Below are 22,969 nucleotides of genomic sequence, written 5' to 3'. Positions count from 1 at the left end.
TCACACCCCACTCCTGACCCCATCTCTGGGCCTCTGCTCAATTTCCCTGGCCTCACCTGGGCTGCAACCTGACCACCCCTTGGCCTCATCCCTGCCTCATCCTGGGTCTCACCCCCTGGCCCTGCCATCCTGGGTCTCTCCACCACCCTTGGCATTTTCCCCTGGGTCTCATCCTGACCTCTGGATCTCAGCCCTGGTCATCCCCTGGATTATCCTGGGTCTCATCCCTGGGTCTCATGGCATTTCCTTCTGGCCCATCCTGAACTCTGGATCTCAGCCCTGGGCCCCATCCTGCATATCCTCTGCCATCCTGGGTCCACCCTGGTTTCATCTCTTGGGTCTCACCCTTGACATTTTCCCAGTCTCATCCTGAACCTCTGATCTCACCCCTGGCCCATCCCCTGGCATATCCCTGGGAATATCCTCTGGGTCTCATCCCTGGGTCTCACCCCTGGGTTTCATCTCCTGGGTCCCCACCTGGCATTTTCCTGGCCCTGCCTCCCTGGGCCTCACTCCCCCATCCTCTTGGTCCTCCCAGACTCCACCGAGCTCCTCACGGGCCTCACCCCCTGCCGCACCACCTGGGACTCACCCCAGCCTTACCTGGGTCTAATCCCCTGTCCACCTCTGGGTCTCATCCCCTGGGTCTCATCCCCTGTCTCACCCCTGGGCCTCATGCCCTGCCCACCCGGGCCTCATCCCCTGTCTCACTCCCTGGTCCACCTCTGGGTCCCCACCCTGGGTCTCATCCTGGTCTCACCCTGGGCCTCATGCCCTGGGTCTCACCCCAAGGGCCTCATCCCCCTGGCTCACCCCTGGCTTCATCCCCCTCCATCCCCGGGTCTCACCCCAAGGGCCCCCATCCCCTGGTCTCACTGGTTCACCCCTCTGGGTCTCATCCTGGGTCTCACCTCTGGGCCGCACCACCTGGGACTCCACCCCGGGCCTTACCCCCGGGTCTCAATCCCTGGGTCTCACCTGGGTCTCATCCCGGGTCCCCACCCCTGGGGTCCCCTGTCTCATCCCCTGGGTCCACCTCTTGGGTCTCATCCTGGGTCTCATCCTGGGTCTCACCCCCAGGTCTCATCCCTGGGTCCACCCCAGGCCTCACTGGGTCTCACCCCTGGGCTCCTGTCTCACCTCAGCCTCATCCCCTGTCTCATCCCTGGGTCTCACCTCTGCCTTACCTGGGTCCCCACCCCTGGCCCTATCCCCGGGTCCCTTGGGCCTCTGCCCCACCCCTGGGCCCCATCCTGGGTCCAACCCTGGGCCCCCAGTCACCCGGGTCTCACCCCAAGTGGGCTCATCCCCGGGTCCCCCCAGCCTCATCCCGGCCCCACCCCGGGCCTCTGTCTCACTCTGGGTCTCATCCCCTGTCTCATCCTGGCCCACCTCAGGCCTCATCCCCTGGGTCTCACCCCTGGGCCTCTGGGTTCACTCCCTTGGCTCATCCCCTGGGTCTCATCCCCTGGGTCTCACCCCAGGCCTCATCCTGGGTCTCACCAAGGCCCATCCTGGGTCTCACCCCCAGCCCCCTGGGCCCACCCCGGGCCCCACCCATCCACCCCAGGGTCCTCACCCCCTGGGTCCCCAACCCCTGGGCATCTGGGCCCCATCCCCTAGGGTCCCCATCCTGGGTCTCACCCCCAGGTCCCCTGTCCCTGGGTCTCACCCCTTGGCATCTGGGTCTCAACCCCCTAGGTCTCATCCCCCGGGGTTCACCTCCTAGGTCCTCCTGGTCTCACTCCCTGGGCCTCATCCCAGGCCTCATCCCCTGGGTCTCACCCCTGGGCCCCGTCCCTGGGTCCTCACCCCTGGCCCCATCCCCAGGTCTCATCCCCCTGTCCTCACCCTGGGCCCTCATCCCTGGTCTCATCCCCTGTCCATCCTGGGCCTCACCCCATGTCTCATCCCTGTCTCACCCTGGGTTCATCCCTGGGTCTCATCCCCTGTCTCACCCCCTGGCCTCATCCCCAGGTCCAACCCCCGTCCACCCCAGGTCCCCGTCCCCTGGGTCCCACCCCTGGGCCCCATCCCCAGGTCCTCATCCTGGGTCCACTCTGGGCCCCATCCCCAGGTCTCATCCCCTGGGTCTCACCTCCCTTGGGTTCCCTGGCCTCCATCCTGGGTCTCACCCCTGTCCACCCAGGTCCTCACTCCCCTGTCCTTGGGCCCCGGCCCCACCCCCTGCCTCATCCTGGGTCTCATCTCCGTCCCCATCCTGGGTCTCACCCCCACCATCCCTGGATCCTGGGTCCACTCTGGGCATTATGCCCTGCTCATCCCGCCCACCCCCTGGCTCATCCCCTGGGTCTCACCCCTGGCATTATTCCCTGGGTCTCACCCCTGGACCCTAATCCCCTGGGCTTCACCACCTGTGCATCACCACCAGGTTATCACCACTCCGGCACCACCTGGGCCCACCATCTTGGCACCACCACCAGTGCACTGGGCATCACCACCAGGTTATCACCACCATGCATCACCACCCAGGCATCACCACCTGTGCACGGCACCACCAGGTTATCACCACCTGGCATCACCACCTGGGCATCACCACCTGGGCCCACATCTGGCATCACCACCTGCATCACCACCTGTACATCACCACCTGGCATCACCACCTGGCTCACCATCTTGGCATCACCACCTGCACTGCATCACCACCAGGTTATCACCACCCATGCATCACCACCTGGGCCCCACCATCTGTGCTCACCCAGCACCACCCTGTACATCACCACCTGGCATCACCACCTGGGCCTCACACCAGCAGATCACCACCTGTGCATCACCACCAGAGCATCACCACCTGGGCCTCACCACCAGGCTATCACCCACCCACCACCTGCCTCACCACCAGATTATCACCACCAGGCCTCACCACCTGTGCACCACCTGGGCCTCACCACCTGTGCATCACCACCTGTGCATCACCTGGCCTCACCACCAGGTTATCACCACCTGCATCACCACTTGTGCATCACCACCTGTGCATCACCACCTGGCCTCACCACCAGATTATCACCACCTGGCATCACCACCTGCAATCACCACCTGGCCTCACCACCAGGTTATCACCACCTGTGCATCTCACCACCTGTACCACAAGGGCCTCACCACCTGTGCATCACCACCTGGCCCCACCACCAGCATCACCACCTGGCCTCACCACCAGATTATCACCACCTGGGCATCACCACCTGCATCACCACCTGGCATCACCACCTGCATCACCACCTGTGCATCACCACTCAGCATCACCACTGGCATCACCACCTGTGCATCACCACCTGTACCACCTGTGCACCACCTGGGCCCACCACCTGGCATCACCACCAGCATCACCACCCACCAGCATCACCTGGGCATCACCACCAAACCCATCACCACCTGGGTCTCACCACCTGTGCACCACCACCTGGCCTCACCACAGATTATCACCACCTGGGCATCATCACCACCTGGGCATCACCACCTGGGCATCACCACCTGTGCATCACCACCTGGGCATCACCACCTGGGCATCACCACCTGGGCATCACCACCTGTGCATCACCACCTGGGCCTCACCACCAGGTTGAAACTGGGAAAATTCTGACTCAAACCCAGAAACTGTGGTTTATATGTCATTCCCAGAACCTGTGATTCTCCCACTTTCCCAGAATCTGTAACTGTTCAAGTCCCCGCAGAACATAATATAGTTCTCCGGAGTCCGACAGAAGCTGTGAGTGAGGGCTAGTTACACCCTCACACCCTCACCCTCATCCTCACCCCTCACCCTCACCCGAACCCTCACCCCCACCCTCACCCGAACCCTCACCCTCACCCCCCCCACCTCACCCCTCACCTCACCCTCACCCCCACCCTCACCCTCACTCAGCAACGCCGAAGAGAAACAAAACTCCATACAGAAACCTCCCGTTACCATCAATGAACCTGAGGACCACGACGCTTCATCAATCGATTAAAGGTCACCCCCATCACGAGTCAGGGGTCAACAGCCGTGTCTGGTGCGTACCCTTAATCTAGGGTAGTCGTGACCACCCGCCCTGCTGGATACAGGGTCCGCCAGGGTCATTCAGGGCGACCAGGGGTAGGACCCAGCCAGACGGCCGGCCGGTCTACGACAACGAACTCTACTCCCACTACACCCCCTTTTTCGCTTTGTAGCGATGTGTGTGTGTGTGTGTTTGTGTGTGTGTGTGTGTGTGTGTGTGTGTGTGTGTGTGTGTGTGTGTGTGTGTGTGTGTGTGTGACACCAAATTTCTCGACAATTACCTGGAAGCTCTCACCGATTACCTGAACACATATCATCTTTTTGCTGCCCTATGTCCCACGCTCGGTCACTTTATGAGTAGTTAAACTCTTAATGAGTCGTTTAACTCCATTAATTATTGTAAGGGGATCGTGTGGTGATGACAAGATGCATAGACGAAGTGGTAGAGCGAGGGCCAGTGTCTTCCTCCAACAAAATAGCGTTATGGGAGAGATTTCAGTAGTTTCTCCTCCACTTTCTCAGGTCGGGGGTCACACTGGTCTACCACGATTACTGACCTGTGATAAATTGCATTTTATTATTCTCTCTCTCTCTAAAATAGACACTTGCATGTTCCTGAATTTTAGTACACGGGGAATTATACGACCACGAACAGACCTACACTACTATAATTCACGACACTACAACGACACTGTACTACACGACACTGCAACAAGACACTGTACTACACGACACTGCAACAAGATACTGTACTACACGACACTGCAACAAGATACTGTACTACACGACACTGCAACAAGACACTGTACTACACGACACTGCAACAAGACACTGTACTACACGACACTGCAACAAGACACTGTACTATATGACACTGCAACAAGACACTGTACTACACGACACTGTCCATATAATCACAGCCATAAGTTCAGAAAGGATCCCTTGGTCTATATTTTCTTACATTCATAATACAAAGCTGAGCTACACTCTATATTCAATTTCAATAATAACTTCAAATTACAAGTCTAGGGATGAAGCTATAGCTCTTGTGACTTGCGTGTACAGCTGCTGTAACCTCTTAAGTCATTCGGTTGGCGACGGAATGACTTGTGACCTTCATCTCCCCCCAGAGAGGCTACACAGGAATGACATCACTCCTAAACAATAAAGCACGTCACGCGATAACCAGGATTCACAATGGTTCGTACGATGTATATATCTCAAGTGACGATATAAGAACCCACACAAGTGCTAACCTAAACTAACGTACAAATAGCGTCCAGAAATAACATAAAGATTATGATACGTTCACTTTATATTATTATGGAATAAAATTAAGACAAAAAACTTATCTGAAATAATCTCTTCCATAACTTTATCTTGTTGCGGTTACTATATGAAGTTTCTTGCTGAAGCAGAACCTGAACATAATTTTGATGTTATTGTTGAATTTGTTTTAGTTTGTCACAGTCAGGTACATTCTTAAATACTCTTGTCATTAAAGGAACCTTACTGACCTCGACCCTAAGCTGGTGTGTTACTAATGTCTCAAATAAATAAGGTTAGGCGTGTTACAGAGAGCACGTTACGTGGCGAATAAAATTGTTCACAAATAACAACACTTACGTAGTACCTGAGAAGATTAAATGATGTCACTATAAAAATCACAAAACACGAAATACCTTTAAGGCTAACGGAGATCAAGTTAGTTTTAACTTTAACTTCCGTCAAAATATCACGATAACACAACAACATTGCAGAGAGCTACAGTATACTGGTGACTGGACCAGGTAGTATCACTTGCCTTGTCAGGGCTCAGACCCACGGTGTATCCGGCATCTTATTTTATGGAGGTCCACACAAGCTCACAGTGTTACTGATAAGAATTAGATATATTCCTCTGTGTGGTTTATTTTCCTCGTAAATGAATACATATTATTTATCTTTCTCACAAAAGGACAGTCGTTGAGAATTTTTAAGTGTTAATGACTAGTGTAAGAAGTAACCTACTTTACCGGTACAGTGCTGTACGTCCTTAACCTCAGTAGTAGTGTAACATTACACCAACCAACAGACAATTTTATTAATAATCTTCTGTAAAGTTTCTTGTGCTCTTACGTGCTGCGCTGTGATGACCGGAGGAATTTATACAAATAATAGAAGTGGTTAACTCGACTCAGTTGACCAACAAACATATACTGAAGCCCCGCCAGACACCCAGGCGCCGAATCTGTTACCGAGCTGACGCTCTCAGCTTCTTTAGTGTTACCAAGCTGACGCTCCCAACTCCTCTGGTGTTACCAAGCTGAAGCTCCCAGCAACTTAAGCTTTACCAAGCTGACGCTCCTAGCTCCTCTGATGTTACCAAGCTGATGTTCCCAGCTCCTCTGGTGTTGCCAAGCGGATGCTCCCAGCTTCTCTGCTGTTACCAAGCTGACGCTTCCAGCTTTTCTGGTATTACCAAGCTGACGCTCCCAGCTTCTTTGGTGTTACCAAGCTGACGCTTCCAGCTTCTCTGGTATTGCCAAGCTGACGCTCCCAGCTTCTTTGGTATTACCAAGCTGACGCTCTCAGCTTCTCTGATGTTACCAAGCTGATGCTCCCAGCTTCTCTGGTGTTACCAAGCTGTCGCTCCTAGCTTCTCTAGTGTTACCAAGCTGACGCTCAAAGCTTCTCTGGTGTTACAAAGCTGTCGCTCCCAGCTTCTCTGGTGTTACCAAGCTGTCGCTCCCAGCTTCTCTGGTGTTACCAAGCTGTCGCTCCCAGCTTCTCTGGTGTCACCAAGTTGTCGCTCCCAGCTTCTCTAGTGTTATCAAGCTGACGCTCCCAGCTTTTCTGGTGTTACCAAGCTGTCACTTCCAGCTTCTCTAATGTTACCAAGCTGACTCTCCCAGCGTCTCTGGTGTTACAAAGCTGTCGCTCCCAGCTTCTCTAGTGTTACCAAGCTGACGCTCCCAGCTTCTCCTGTGTTACAAAGCTGTCATCACTTCTCTAATGTTACCAGCTGACGCTCCCGCTTCTCTGGTGTTACCAAGCTGTCACTTCAGCTTCTCTAATGTTACCAAGCTGGCTTTCCCAGCGTCTCTGGTATTTACAAAGCTGTCGCTCTCAGCTTCTCTAGTGTTACCAAGCCCCGGCCCGCTCCCAGCTTCTCTGGTGTTACAAAGCTGTCGCTCCCAGCTTCTCTAATGTTACCAAGCTGACGCTCCCACTTCTCTGGTGTTACCAAGCTGTCGCTCCCAGCTTCTCTGCTGTTACCAAGCTGACGCTCCCCACTTCTCTGGTATTTACCAGCTGTCACTCCCAGCTTCTCTACTGTTCTAGCTGACGCTCCCCTTCTCCTGAGCGTACCAAGCTGTCGCTCCCAGCTTGTCTAGTGTTACCAAGCTGACGCTCCCCTTCTCTGAGACAGGTGTTACCAAACTGTCGCTGGCTTACTCTAATGTTGCAAGCTGACGCTCCCCGCTTCTCTGGTGTTACCAAGCTGACGCTCCCAGCTTCTCTGGTGTTACAAAGCTGTCGCTCCCAGCTTCTCTAATGTTACCAAGCTGACGCTCCCCGCTTCTCTGGTGTTACCAAGCTGTCGCTCCCAGCTTCTCTGGTGTTACCAAGCTGACGCTCCCAGCTTCTCTGGTGTTACAAAGCTGTCGCTCCCAGCTTCTCTAGTGTTACCAAGCTGAGGCTCCCAGCTTCTCTGGTGTTACAAAGCTGTCGCTCCCAGCTTCTCTAGTGTTACCAAGCTGTCGCTCCCAGCTTCTCTGGTGTTTCCAAGTTGTCGCTCCCAGCTTCTCTAGTGTTATCAAGCTGACGCTCTCAGCTTCTCTGGTGTTACCAAGCTGTCGCTCCCAGCTTCTCTAGTGTTACCAAGTTGACGCTCCCAGCTTCTCTGGTGTTACCAAGCTGATGCTCCCAGCTTCTCTGGTGTTACAAAGCTGTCGCTCCCAGCTTCTCTAATGTTACCAAGCTGACGCTCCCCGCTTCTCTGGTGTTACCAAGCTGAAGCTTCTCTGGTGTTACCAAGCTGTCGCTCCCAGCTTCTCTGGTGTTTCTCTGGGTTACCAAGCTGACGCTCCCAGCTTCTCTAGTGTTACCAAGCTGAGGCTCCCAGCTTCTCTGGTGTTACAAAGCTGTCGCTCCCAGCTTCTCTAGTGTTACCAAGCTGTCGCTCCCAGCTTCTCTGGTGTTTCCAAGTTGTCGCTCCCAGCTTCTCTAGTGTTATCAAGCTGACGCTCTCAGCTTCTCTGGTGTTACCAAGCTGTCGCTCCCAGCTTCTCTAGTGTTACCAAGCTGACGCTCCCAGCTTCTCTGGTGTTACCAAGCTGATGCTCCCAGCTTCTCTGGTGTTACCAAGCTGTCGCTCCTAGCTTCTCTAGTGTTACCAAGCTGATGCTCCCAGCTTCTCTGGTGTTACCAAGCTGTCGCTCCTAGCTTCTCTAGTGTTTCCAAGCTGACGCTCCTAGCTTCTCTAGTGTTACCAGCCTGGTCATTCAGTTATGAGGTAAAAATCTAATCAAGACATTATAGCCTCAGCGTAATTTGGGTTTTATATATTATGTCCCTTAGTGTTGTTTTCTATCCTAAAACAACAACTTGGGAACATTTGACAAAACTTTATGAATCTGAGCCAAGGGCCGAGAACAATTAATCGACAATTATTTGAAAGTCCCACTAGTTAAGCGACCAGAGACAGCATGTCTATGTCTCAGATGACTATTGAATAAGAAACTGCCACGTAGCCTTACTGATTTATCGTGTATATACTGTACACTAGACAAACTGAACTCGACCCTGAGTATAAGAAGGAATGTTGGTCATACCTCCACAACACCTCGTACGAGCAAGAGCGCCAGGCACCCACCCCGTGGCCACCTTATTCACTATTAACATGCTAAACATGTTTATGACAGATTTATGCCAACCCCCCCGCTGCCACAACATATCATCTTCACATTCTAATGAGCACAAATGAGCCGCATACCTGCCAGGACAAAACGCTTTGTTTCATGGCAAAATATAAATGGAATGTGGAGGCTCCCTGGCACGCGAGGGCAGGTATGCGTAGAACAAAACAATTGGATGGATTGATGGAGGCATTTGTGAGGTAAGATGACCTTCCCACTCCAGCCTCCATGACCGCTCTCACTTTATCCCCCACAAGACGTCTGGGGGACTCCATGGACATTATTGTGAGTCTTACTGCGTTTTTATTCTGTATTTTGGTACACCTATTTCAATGTCTTACATCCCTACATCCCCCCCCCCCCCATCACACACACATTGTGATACTTTGTTTTGAAAACGGCATAATCCTGGAGTAACGAAAGATGAGAGAAACAACCACGGAACATCACTACACCACAACACAAATCGAGTAACAACAGAACATTACGTTATACAGTGTAACGAAAAGATTCACCTCATGTTTACTGATCAATGTATAAAACATTAAACATCGCCTCAGTACCATACTGACACAAATATTACCACCTCAACAATGTCAACTTAGGGATTTTAAACACGTTAAGAAACACGTACGTTTCATGGTCACATGATAAAGATGCTGTAGTGCTGTCACTTATGGAACATACAGTACAGTACTGGCTGAAATATATTTTTTATTACGTAGAGGTCACAATATTGACATAAAGGAAGGAAAAACTCACAGTGTTATTTTTAGTGGGTGCTATTATCGACAGTAGACGACATATAACCAGTCAAAAGTAACCCTGGATCAACTCAAAGATAAGTTGTCCTCGCTGTCTCTTTTGCGATAAACAAATGAATTACTACAGTACGCTTTGGACCGTTTATTTAAATATGCTTTTCTTAAGCTCGCATTCGTTTTTTCCTTGTTATCACAGATTTGTATTCTTTCCTTCCAAACGATTCCGTCAAATAATTCGAGGCCTTAAGTATTCGCACATCGGTAGAGCCCATTATCGTAAATACTTCTCGAAGAAGGCCAGGAGAAACAGCATGGCTGAATGGCCTTGGGCATTACAGACACTGCCACCTCTGTACCGATTTGTGTAAAAGAATGGGATTTCATTGAAAGGCTATAATAAAAGGGACGCCCACGATAGCCAGCCGCTACAACAACAGGGGAAGAGAGGGAACTTAATAATATCTCTGTGATTAACCTGTCAGCTGGGAATAACTGCCAATTCGTCAACCATTCGTCATCCCGCCCTCAAGGGCCACAGGTGCCCTACACCAGTGCCACGGAGATAGCTCCGCCCATCTGTGAAAAAGTACCTAAAAAATCTTTGAGAGATTTTTATTGGACACTCCGAATATACTCCATACAGCTACAAGATAATGCTACTATGTAGAGTCAGTTTAGCTTAGCGTGTGGTGTGTCTTGGTCGGGTGTCTAGTGTTGGAAGACGGCAGCGGTGCATGAGAGGGTAATCAGGTGGGTATAAAGTGAAGCTTCCCACGATATATTTAGTTAGAAATAGGGTTAAGACATACAACCTCATTCGAGTATCACTTCTTTTGTTTGAACAAATTAAGAAACGTAGATTTCTCTTTAAATTTCCCTTAACTAATAGTAACAAGGAATTCCCAGTAATAGCTGGACGAGAACAGAGGTAAGCACTTGTTAAATAAATAAAGAAACAAGCAAATTCTCCTTAATTAATATAATATTCATACACACTAGTAAGTAAATAATCTATGTTACAAGGTTCCTGGATAAGTCTTGCTAAAAAAATACGGTTAACACTTTTATTGTGGAGAGCGATTAACCGAAGCAAGAGGTGACGCCAACACCCTCCAGATTATGAACTATTTTAAAGTGATATGTTTGTTTTCCTTAGGGGAGAGATATACAGTACAGGGTATGTTGTTCTTCCTGAGTTTCTAAATGTAAATTATCAACAGTTTATGGTAGTCTTCAAGTCTGAGCCAATGAACTTATATTGCATCGTATTACCTTCAGACCTCTATGAACAAATTATACAGCTATTTGTCTTCCTGAATCCATGAACTCATTATTTTCTTTCAAATTTTGATGGACCCCACAGTACTTACATTTATATGCCATGTATTTTTTTTTTAATTTTCTTTATGTAAAATTGAATCTCGTAAATTTACCTCATTATTTATTTATTTTTCTTTAGCGCAGAACTTGTATTGCAATAAAGACTTTATTTTCGGTAACATACTTTTTCTGCAGTGATGCTTTTATTGCACACAGACTTTCTTAATGGTGAAACTTTTTTGTGGCGAAACTTTCTTTACGGTGACAGACTTTCTACAATGACTTTACTGTGACAAAATTTCTCTACAGTGATAGACTTTTTCAACAATGACACTTTATAGTGACACTCTCTACAGTTCAGATTTACTCCACGGTGAAAAACTCCAGTGACAGTTTTCCTAGCGAGACTTCTCTTGCGACAGATATTGCTCAGTGCCAAACTTTTCCTGCGAAATCTTTCAGAAGCGGCGTACTTCCTCAACAGTGCCAGACTTTCAACTGCCAGATTTTCTCGTTATTATTATTTTTGTTTATATACTATTGTTGCTGTTGATATAAATACTGTATTATGCCTACATTATTACAAGTACTGTACAGTATATGTAAATTTAATATTGTTATTAGTGTTTGTAAGTAATGAATGTGGGTGCTGCATGTCTTACAGGGGTGGGCAAGCAGTGTTTGGAGGCGGCGGCGCTGGCAGGGGCCCGACAATGAGCGTGAGGATAGTGTGTGGCATGGTGGTGACGCTCCTAGCCTCGCCTGCCATCCGGGCCATCCCCTCACCCTCCAAATACGCCTCACCAACCCTCCCAATACCCACCACCTCCCCCAGGCCAGACAGGGCGGCTGGGCCAGACCCAACCACCACCGGCAGTAGTGGGCAGAGATTCTCGCAAGCACATTTCCAGTTCACTCTAGACCTGTACGGCGCCTTAGTCAACAAGTCCAGCCACCCCAACGCCAATGTGCTCTTCAGCCCCGTGGGTGTGGCGGCCGCACTGTCCCCGCTCCTCCACATCTCAGACGCTGATGTCACGCAACAGATCAGACAGGTATTTTTTTCTCTCTCTCTCTGACGTGTTTGTTCCCCCTGCGCAGTGTCTGTACCTGCCAGAATGTTTTTGATTGCTGTTAAATGAAGTTAAGATATTGGAATAAATTGGTGAATGTATAGTGAGGTCTATACGATTTTAAATGTGTTAGGAAAAAATTACCCACTATACAGTACCCTTGGATAGTTTAGCTACAGGAACGTAAAATGTTGAAAATAAAAAGTTTGATTTAACACTAAAAGTGAATAAGATTTTTTTTAGTGGTTTACAGGCTGTGAGGAAGAGGAGTGTAAAAATGCATTGTGAATAACTGGGTGAATGTAAACTCACCATTAATACTGGTTTTTCAACATATACATGCATCATCATTTTTCACTTTATGTATCCATCTCCAGTTCCCGACCAATTACATCCTTCACCGGGCCTTGCGGTGCCCACACCCCTCATCCTATTCATCCTTAATCAATCCTTCATCTCCTACTTCCCTCACCAGGTTCTACGGTATTCCAACATGACCACCGGGGAAATCGAGGAAGGTCACACAGCCATGATAGATAACTTAGCCGACGCCTACTACGACAAGGACTTGCGCCTCGCCTATACCCTCTTCGTGCAGCAGGGCTCCTCCTCGGCCCAGTCCACCTCTGGCCTCTATCCCGCTGGGAAGACTCGGGAGGTCGATTTCCATAACAACGGCACAGAGGTCCTGAGAGGCATTAACCAGTGAGTGGCAGGGAGGGGTGGAACTCAGGGGGTGACAGCAGCACTAGGCGTCTTATTCTTCCAATACGTTGTTTAATTCACGATATACTGTAAGTCATAAGGAGTCATTTGAATGTTCAGAGTTGGCGAAATACTTTTTTTAAACCTGTGTGTGTATAAATTAATATAGACGTTTATGGTGTGCACGCGGAACTAAAAATCAGTGGCATACTATATTTGAACCCTGAACTAATATGTAAAAGAATCAAGGTATTGAAATTATATATGGGTTTAGTTTTCACAAGAAGTTTAAATTCACCAACTTAATGTATCATTTTGGCATTGGTAATATCAATTTGTGTACGTGGTACAGGTGGGTGGCGCGGGAGACTGATGACCTGGTGGGGGCGCCTCTGGCTGAAGCCCCCACTGCTCAGATGGACGCTTTGGCCCTCGTGGTAGTTTACTTTTCTGGCCGATGGCTTCACAAGTTTGACCGTAACCTCACCTTTGACAAGGGTCTCTTCTTTATCACCTCCGAGGAAAGGTAAGATAATAAGTAATTTTTTATCATATTTTAATATTTCCCACATTTAGAACCAAGGGAGAGAATTATCGTATTCACACTTTATAATACACACTGCTTTGATAGTCAATTAATAATAAATGCAGCTACATGGACGGAGTTCCAACACAGGGCTCCGTCAATGCTTTTTCTGTCATCTTGGTCAATAACCCCACTTTTCCGCGCACGTAGCATAACATGAACCTAAATTTATCTAAACCTAACCACCAGTTTTGAAGGTTATATACGGTAGCTTTTTTCATTGATATGCAGTGAAATCGGACAAAAATGAAGATGGCAGGAAGAACTCCACTATGTTCTCTGAGTCTGGCAGTGATCATTTAGTGTGCTATAATATCATATTCTTTCTAGTTATATATTACCGACCCTCCTTAATATTCCGGAGTCTGCTTTGCTGTACCTATCAACACCACCATCACTTTCGACTATTAGACTAGTGAAATCTATCACGTACGCTGCGAGTCCAGTTCATAAGATACGTCAGAAACGTACATTTTCTTTCAGTAAGTATGACTGTCAAAGTTACATAACAGAGACGTATACGGACAAAGGATAGACGATAGGCCAATTACATGTACCACAACACTCGCTTAGGCAATGTAAGTTCACCAGCTACATGTGACCGCACGACAGTCACAGGCCCATCAGTCATCACCTTTCCTCTGGCAACATGTTAGCTAGCCTGATACCTAGAAGCCCTCAAACTTGAGTTCTCGGAACACTCCAGTAATAGGAAACTCAATTTCTAATAAAAAACAAATTCATCCTGACAATAATTTTCTCTCACATTAGCTTGATAAATCTTGATATTTCAAACTCTTCTGTTTAATTTACTAATAATTTTCGTAGACTTTCATTGTTGTTGTCGGTGAGAGCCTATCATCTAACAAGGGATGTTGGGAACATTTACAAATTATAAAAACAGAGCTTAGTATTATTACCAAGAACATATGTTTGGATTCAATTCAGCGTGAATGAGTGAAATTGCAGTGTCCGTGTCTGCATAGGCTTATCATTAGAATAAAAATTGTACATCTGTTGAAAAATGGAAGTACAAAAACTTGTGTAGTCGACAGGACAACCTAAAAACTGGCTTTGACACGTACAGTAGTTTTATCGTGCTCCGTACTCAAAATGATTTTTAGAAACAATATTAATGCCTAACATAATACATATGTCTACCATGTTACCTTGGAGTGTGGACATCACCAATCAATATTTCAGAAAGTAGTCGTGTAACGTGGACCTGACGACCTCGTTACATATCGAAATATTAAAATAAAATAAATAGATAAGTAAACAAAGTTTTCAACATTCCATTAGAATTTGAGTCACACCATCCTGTATCAGGTTTGAGATCCCTATGATGGTGGGACGCCTGGAGTTACCATTGGGATACTCGGCTGACCTGGAGGTGCGCATTCTGGAGCTGCCCTTCGTGGCCAGGCGGTTGTCTATGTTCATCTTGCTACCTGACCACCCTGACCACGGCCTCGCCAGCCTAGAGCGTAACATCACCTCAGACAACATCAAGGCCCTCTTTTCTACTTTGAAGGTAATATAAAGTTATTAGCAAATCTCGTTACAGTGTACTCCAGAAACTTTGGGAAATATTCAACTGCTTCAGCTGTACCGTCTACCAGAATAAACAGCACTATTTGATTTATGCCGGGTTGTGTTTACCTTGGAACTGTTTCCATAACTGCACAACACAATATGCTGAGTCGAGCTAAAAATGGATCTCGCAATGAAAGTTGAGGTAAACCTTTCATTGCTGCATTCGCTGAGCTGCCATAATTTATGTTGTATTCCTGTCATTATCATTTATTTTATTTATTACAATCAATATATATATATATATATATATATATATATATATACAGTATAATTTGAACATTTGTTACATATCACGTGTATAGCATATTTTGTCTTAAGAATGAAATACATCAACTATTCTTTAATTCGGTTTCCCTTATTTGTTTGCCCCTGATCCCCCAACACTAATATTTACAGATTTATGTCGAGATTTCGTGAATACCGCAATTCACCTCTGTCCTGTGTTAGTACTGAATTCTGTTCCACAGGACGAGCGAGTCAACTTGAGGGTGCCCAGATTCCGTGTGGACGTGGTGCCACCGCTGCAGGACGCTCTCGTGTCTTTGGGCTTGACATCCATCTTCCCTACCACTCTGGACACCCATCCCAGCCTCCTTTTACACGATGTCCTACACAGGTGAATCATTAAGTTGTGAATTCGTTAACTTGATTAAACTTTAATGTGTCATTTATGAATACTGATTCACTTACTTGTACACGCAAAAATTTACTCATCCGTGACTAGCGATTTGGCATCAGCATTCCACACCTTATTATTCTCCGGCAATCATCTGACATGTCTCTGAACATGACTGTGCCTCGTTAACTGAAAGCTGCAGTTAATCATCAAACTGTTTAGGTCTGTTTATATACTTGTCAGAAAAGACCAACTGTTGCACTACGCAAATTTTAGTGACAGAAAAAACACAAATTCATTACGCAGAGATGTTTTTCTACCTGTTTTACATAATTTTAACATGTATCTATACACATCCTTTAATGTAAACAATATAGATTTTTCACCCCGAAGAATGATCTAGTATTAAAGTTCTTCACAAATGATTGTTGCCCATACATTGCCAGAGTCCAATTTTAATTCTCGTAGTAAGAATACTTGAGAAGCTTCTTACTGTACTACCTTCTTTTATAAATGATGCACATATTTCTTCTTCTAAGTCTGAATCACAGAAATCATGTTCAGTCACCCCACTAACCCAACAACCCTTTACTTTACATATTTGATGGAAAAAATTACCAGCAATTATGTAGGTGATACCCAAGGTTTTATATTACTTTTCCATGTTAGCGGTCCGTGTGGCAGGGCTTGTATAGGGTGGGGCAGGATAGCCCTGACTAATTACTGAACCTTGTGTCAACAGGGCCGTGTGTGAGGTGGTGGAAGACGGGGAGGACTGGTCCCCCGCCCTGGCTTCTGGAGGGGACCAGGTGGGCACCTTCGGGGACAAATACTTCGAGGTGGACCACCCATTCATCTTCTTCCTGTGGGACTACATCGGCAGCAGTGTGTTGTTCATGGGTCGGGTAGTCACCCCAGATCCTATCATCCTCACCCCCCATAACTAAACACTAGATTTTCTTCACCTTACCTATTAATAATTGTCAGGTGCACAAGGCTCTCTCACAACGTAAACTCTCATGCATTCACTCTTCGCATAATATACTACATAGTATCTATACAATGTGTAGAAGATATAACAAGCCTGCACGCACATTTTATACAGCCTGGCTCCTGTAATAACTACTGACACCCAAGTCTCACCATGTGGGTGACATGTAGCCAGGCAGACAGCGGACATGATGGAGGCCAGAGGAGGACTTGGTCACAGGTCCTACCAAGATCACCACCACCACAACTCGCGATTTTTTTGGCATGTGTAACTGACCACAAGCATTGCTCCAGTGAAAATTGAAAAAAAAAGTTTATAAATATATATATATATATATATATATATATATATATATATATATATATATATATATATATATATATATATATATATATATATATATATATATATATATATATATATATATATATATATATATATATATATATATATATATATATATATATAACACCTGTTGTGTGCTGAGCTGCTTTAGTAATTGTGAGAGCGCAGACACGTGAGCCCACTTATCATTGTACATACATACACATCCTAGCTTGTGTTAACTAGTTGAAACACTCTCTATCAGATCGTAGAAAACGTAAGCAAAGGGGGAACTGTGATAGTGTGCTTGTCTTTGTCTGAATCTGATGCATCACTCAGGCTCTAAACACCCCTTGCTTTTCGCTGAAACCAGATTCTTCAACCATTTGTGTGCTTTATGAGGCTACTCTATATTCTAGAAACCATATTTAGCTTTTGCCCCTTGTTCCTGTGAGTTTGTTTGTATATCTGAGTGTCGCTGCGTGACTTGAAAGCTTAAATGTTATTCGCCAAAAGAACTTGAATTCGAGACAAGTTTTGGTGACGGTCATATTATTTACGTCTTGAGTTTCACTTGCTTAAAGTTGTTGATAAAAACTGCAGTTTGGAGCAGTCTATATAAATGAAATGTTTGAAACGAGTTTTGAGTGAGAAAACTGCATGACTAATCAAGGCCATTTGCAGCTGGAAAACATTCCAGAATACGTAAAGTTCAGAGACAGTCTAAGTGTTATAAATTTTTGGAAGTGTCTGAAAGTGCAGTAAAGTTAGAAATTAAACCCATTAATCGAAAGTAAATGAATTCAATGCATTTCTTTCGTTTTAGACTATTGTTCTGTACTGTACTGTACTGTACTCTTGAGAACATACACGCTTATTGCTTCCATGTTATAAAGGAAACATTGGTTCACTGGAAATAGTTAACTCACAACCGCAGAAAAAAAATCGATTTATTTGTATACAGTATGTTAATTAGTTTGGAGCAGGATTCAGCTGTCTTAGGAACCATCTTAAGTTTGGATAATTAATTATTTTCCATTAACCTCAATAACGATAACTTGCAAGAACAGTTTAAGTTTATCCCTTGTTTCAGGAATAGTTTGTCAGGTTCACTTTTTGTTACAGATTTCCGTTTATTCTATTCGTATATATCAGTGGAAGGTTTTGTCGTAATGCCACACGTAATATTTCAGACATCTATTATGTTGACTTCCATACAATTCAAACCATATTACGTTATATATTACAAAAGTGATTCCTTTTTCATTTCAGCCAGATTAGTTATTTTTTCGGCATATTTCTCTATCTCACGAAAAAGTATATCTCAGACAAATCCAACAGGTTTACCTTATAATTCAGATATACGTAAAATGTTTGACCGTGTTTTCATGAACATTTAATGAGGTTTGCCGTGTACAGTATTTCATGTACAGGAAAGTACTTCGAAAGCCGTCCGATGAATATCAGCCATCGTTCTATTAGAGTCTTTCCGTATATACTGTATATTTAGATTATGTTCTTGCATTTATAAACACAAAACATTGACATATTCTTTCCAGATATTTCAGATATGATGAATGATCTTATATAATCCATATCGCATAGAGAACTTCTCAAACTATATAGCAACAGATGTATTTTATTTGTCAACCCATGATTTATTGATGTTTTATTTGAAATAAAGAATATTCTATGAAACATTTTTGTTGTATGTTATGACCCCGATAAATTACTGTTTCAACAAAATAAATTTCATCCTTAATAATATTCTTTAATGTATTCAAAGTTCAAACACCTTATAAGTTAAGGGGTCACATCACGGATTCAAAGTGGGCACAATATTTCCGGAGCCTGTGTACTGTATGTACAGGAGGCGCTAATAGTGAGACTGTGGGACCCAACATCACTAGTGTTAACTGTGAACCTTTAAAGCGACCCCATAAGCAATGTACAAGAATAAACACGGGTTGACCCCAAGTGAGAGTTTTTGCACCAGGGGTCACCTTAAAGGTTCAAATCACACTTGTGTTTTTGGGTCCCACGGACACACTGTTTACGCCTCATGTACATACATAAGCTCCGGAAATAGTGTCGTGACGACTTTGAACCCTTAAAGTGACCTCTTGCTATTATTAGAACGAGAGAGAGAGAGAGAGAGAGAGGGGATCAGGTCATATTAGCACAGCACCCGTGTCTATATTTTCAACATACACGCTATAAACTTACCGCCAACCTGAAGGACGCGGCGCCACAGCAACGCACAACTGTTGCCATACACGAGAGAGAGGTGATGAAATAGAGAAAAAGTCAATGAGGATAACAGGAGATAGATGAGGAGAAAAGAGAAAGGTGGTAAGTTAAACAAATGTCAGAGGAGATAGGATACGAAGAGAAGATGAGGAGAGAGGAGGCAAGAGAGAGAAAGCAAAGGAAGGTGAGATGAGAGAAGGAGAGGGTAGAAAGAGGAGAGGGGACAAGAGACAGAAACCAAAGGAAAGGATGAGAAAGAGAGATTAAAAAGAGAGGGAGAAAGAAAAGGAAAGATGAAGGAAATAAGTGAGAGGAAGAGGAGATAAGAGATAAAGAGTGAAAAGCAGAAAACTCTCAGGTGTGTTTAGTGGACACAGTGGTGTAGTGAGGCTGTGAGGGGCCCTACAGGAGGAGCGAGGGGCCCCAAGCCCTACTGTACCACCAGCCCTTCCTCGAACTCCTCCTCCCTCTCCTCCCACTTCCTCCCCATCCCGCTCCTCCTCCTCCGCCTCCTCCCTGCCTGCCTACCTGCTGGGGGTATACTTGCATTACCTCCCTCCTGCTACACCTCTACCGTCGCCGTACTACGCTTCGGGAGCTGGACACGCACAAAGGTTGGGTCATCTGACGTCTAGTCCTGCGTCACCACAACACTGTTGAGTCAGAAATTCAGTCATATTAGTTCAGAAACAACAGTATAGGTTCTGATATAAGTTCAGTTACATGAACACTGTTAGTTCAGAAAAACATCGTATACATACAGGTGCAAGTACAGGTACAGGTATATTATTAATTCAAAATCAACAATATAGGTACACGTACAGAGATACTAGCCAGTGGTCGGAAGTGTCAACAATGTAGGAACAAGTACAAGTACAGATGTCTTATTAATGCAGTTCAAAAGAAACAATACAGATACAAAGTAATACAAGTAGAGGTACACACACACACACACACACACATATATATATTTATATATATATAATCAAGTCTGAAACAACACACAACTACAGATACATGTACGAGTAAATAAATTTCACCAAATCTGAAACATAAGTACAGGTGTAAATACTGTCAAATTATTTGAATAGTTCAGAAACAACAAATGTACAGAAGCAATTACGGAGAATCTGCAAGTGTTCAACTCTAATACAATTACAGTAGATACATTAGTTAATGCACCAAATAGTGCAGATACATTATTAATTCAGCACACAGACTAAATTCGAGATGAGTTTAATATAAGGAAAATGGGTTGAGATGTGTGCTGGCATGAACCTGCTGAGGTCACTGGTAACTCAGGTCATGACCCTGGCGAGGTCAGCGGTGCACAGCTGAGAGAACACCACGAGTGCAGCGGGGTGGAAACTGCACGAAATTGCCACTTGCTAGAACATGAAATCACTAAAAGATATTTCTCTCTCATCCTATTACTTATCACAATTTCTGTATGTCCATCTGAGTTGTGATACAGCGCACCTACAGATAACAATAAATATGAGGGAAAATATGTTACTGTTTTACTTTTGTGATCAATTTTGGCAGTGTACATTGTGTGCAAGTCAGTATGGCGGTACAACAGCGTCTCTCTCTTCTCTCTCTTATAGATCATTAAAGTTTTTCTTCGTTTTATTCTTTCTGAAAATATCATCCTTAGATTTAAGTTGTTTACTCAAGTACAGTTTTATATTTTCTTACTTTATCTTTCCTCTTTTACTCCATTCTTTGTTTACTTTATGATATTTTGAGCCCGCCTCCTCCATAATTAAGTTTTATACCCGGCCTTTGTTATTTTCCTTCTTCTTAATAGTATACTAACATATAATTTGTTTATCTTGTACAGCAGGTGCATCTATTTTTACCTTTAACATTACCTTGTGTTATTCCAGTATTAACTTTGTTCAAGAGATAATATTTCTTAACCACTACTTCTCTCTCTCTCCTATTATCCTTAGCTGCCTACGTATTATCTTTTATCTTAGTCCTTTTCATATTCCTGTTATCATTTTTAAATCTAATTTGTTCTCTATTCCACTATATTTATTTTCCTACTTTCATATTTTCTATTTTCCTTTAGCTTGTTTTATGTTCCTGTATTCAAGCGTGCAATTTGACGCTATTTTTTTTTTTACGTTAATTCAGTTCTTCACCTTAAGTTAACCAGTTCGGTACATTCTCACATCCTCAGTTAAGAGGAATTATTCATCGCGCGAACCTTTGACAATCCCGCCCCAGTGTGTGTTTAAAGAACGTTCACCATGCATTAATTTCTGCACTAGACAACAACTTTTACAAACAAAACAGAAATATATAAGATTTATTCTTTCTATAATATCTACTTTCTTTGTTCAATTGATATTATTCATTGAGTTCGTAACCTCTGCCCCTGCTTTATCTTACGGATACCCGCTATGTAGGGCCAGTGCTCCCTCAGAGTATTGCCTTTGACCAATAAATTGCAAAGAACAGAGAACAGGGATATACCAAGGCGTTCATTGTTCTAGGAACTGGATAGAACACAAGAACAAAACAACATAAGGCGTGCATTGTTCTGGTTAAGAGGGAGTAGGAGTGGCGCCCCAGTACAAGGGAGTGGGAGTGGCGCCCCAGTACAAGGGAGTGGGAGTGGCGCCCCAGTACAAGGGAGTGGGAGTGGCGCCCCAGTACAAGGGAGTGGGAGTGGCGCCCCAGTACAAGGGAGTGGGAGTGGCGCCCCAGTACAAGGGAGTGGGAGTGGCGCGTCCCAGTACAAGGGAGGGAGGCAGCCCCAATACAAGGGAGTGGTGCTCCAGTACAAGGGAGGGAGTGGCGCCCAGTACAAGGGAGTGAAAGTGGCAGTCCCAGTACAAGGGAGTGAAAGTGGCAGTCCCAGCAAGGAGTGGGCGTAGCAGCCCCAATACAAGGAGTGGGAGTGGCAGCCCAGTGCAAGGAAAGTGGCAGCCCCAGTAGGAGTGGCAGCCCCAGTACAAGGAAGTGGCAGCCCAGTGGCAGCCCCAGTACATGGGAGTGGCAGCCCCAGTGAAGTGGAAGTGGCAGCCCCAGTACAAGGAATGGGAGTGGCAGCCCCAGTACAAGGAATGGAAGTGGCAGCCCCAGTACAAGTGGCAGCCCCAGTACAAGGAAGTGGGGAGTGGCAGCCCCAGTACAAGGAATGGGAGTGGCAGCCCCAGAAGTGGAAGTGGCAGCCCCAGTACAAGGAATGGGAGTGGCAGCCCCAGTACAAGGAATGGGAGTGGCAGCCCCAGTACAAGGAATGGGAGTGGCAGCCCCAGTACAAGGAATGAGAATGGCAGCCCCAGTACAAGGAATGAGAATGGCAGCCCCAGTACAAAGAATGGGAGTGGCAGCCCCAGTACAAGGAATGGGAGTGGCAGCCCCAGTACAAGGAATGGGAGTGGCAGCCCCAGTACAAAGAATGGGAGTGGCAGCCCCAATAAGGAGCGAGAAAAAAGAAAGAGGGAGAGAGAGGAACATCTAGTACAGAAGAGTTTCAGAGTAATGTTAAGGCCAATTTCGACCTTCCTCTACCCATCACTACGTCGCATCATGAATCAAACAGATGAGCTGTTCAGGGAATCCTCCCTTCACTACGGGTAACTTGTTAACACAACCAACAGCCCCTCAGGTACTCAGGCCCGTAAATTGTAGAAGTCAAAGAAGGCAAGATTAATGAACCCCTCGTGCTTCCCTGTTGGGCGCTGTAATACTTCTTCGCTTCGCCTTACACGGGATGTAAGGAGGTGCCTAATAAACTAGACCCCGCGCTGCGTGGGGTAAATCTGAATAAAAAAATCAGTTATGTGATTCAGTCCCCAGTCAAGGGATATGTGAATTACTTTACGA

General features: G+C 45.8%; 2 protein-coding genes across 2 annotated transcripts in view; both read left to right on the top strand.

Annotated features, from left to right (window-relative positions):
* The window catches only part of LOC121865543 (basic proline-rich protein-like), a 16,326-nt gene extending 9,519 nt beyond the window's left edge, over nt 1-6,807 (top strand). Inside the window, exons 2-4 of the mRNA XM_042365060.1 lie at nt 363-2,128; nt 3,640-3,727; nt 6,607-6,807. Of these exons, the coding sequence (XP_042220994.1) occupies nt 363-2,128; nt 3,640-3,727; nt 6,607-6,807 (2,055 nt within the window). The remainder of the gene's footprint in view (nt 1-362; nt 2,129-3,639; nt 3,728-6,606) is intronic.
* The window catches only part of LOC121865487 (leukocyte elastase inhibitor-like), a 23,664-nt gene extending 6,781 nt beyond the window's left edge, over nt 1-16,883 (top strand). Inside the window, exons 2-7 of the mRNA XM_042364981.1 lie at nt 11,650-12,040; nt 12,534-12,763; nt 13,116-13,289; nt 14,679-14,883; nt 15,413-15,561; nt 16,304-16,883. Coding sequence (XP_042220915.1) covers nt 11,699-12,040; nt 12,534-12,763; nt 13,116-13,289; nt 14,679-14,883; nt 15,413-15,561; nt 16,304-16,508 — 1,305 coding nt within the window. The 5' untranslated portion in view covers nt 11,650-11,698 and the 3' untranslated portion in view covers nt 16,509-16,883. The remainder of the gene's footprint in view (nt 1-11,649; nt 12,041-12,533; nt 12,764-13,115; nt 13,290-14,678; nt 14,884-15,412; nt 15,562-16,303) is intronic.
* Nucleotides 16,884-22,969: the final 6,086 nt, after the last annotated feature.

Source organism: Homarus americanus, unplaced genomic scaffold (genome assembly GCF_018991925.1).
Source record: "Homarus americanus isolate GMGI-L3 unplaced genomic scaffold, GMGI_Hamer_2.0 scaffold25483, whole genome shotgun sequence".
Taxonomy (NCBI): Eukaryota; Metazoa; Arthropoda; class Malacostraca; order Decapoda; family Nephropidae; genus Homarus; species Homarus americanus.
The sequence above is the reverse complement of the archived record's forward strand: the minus strand, read 5'-3'. Positions and strand labels throughout refer to the sequence as shown.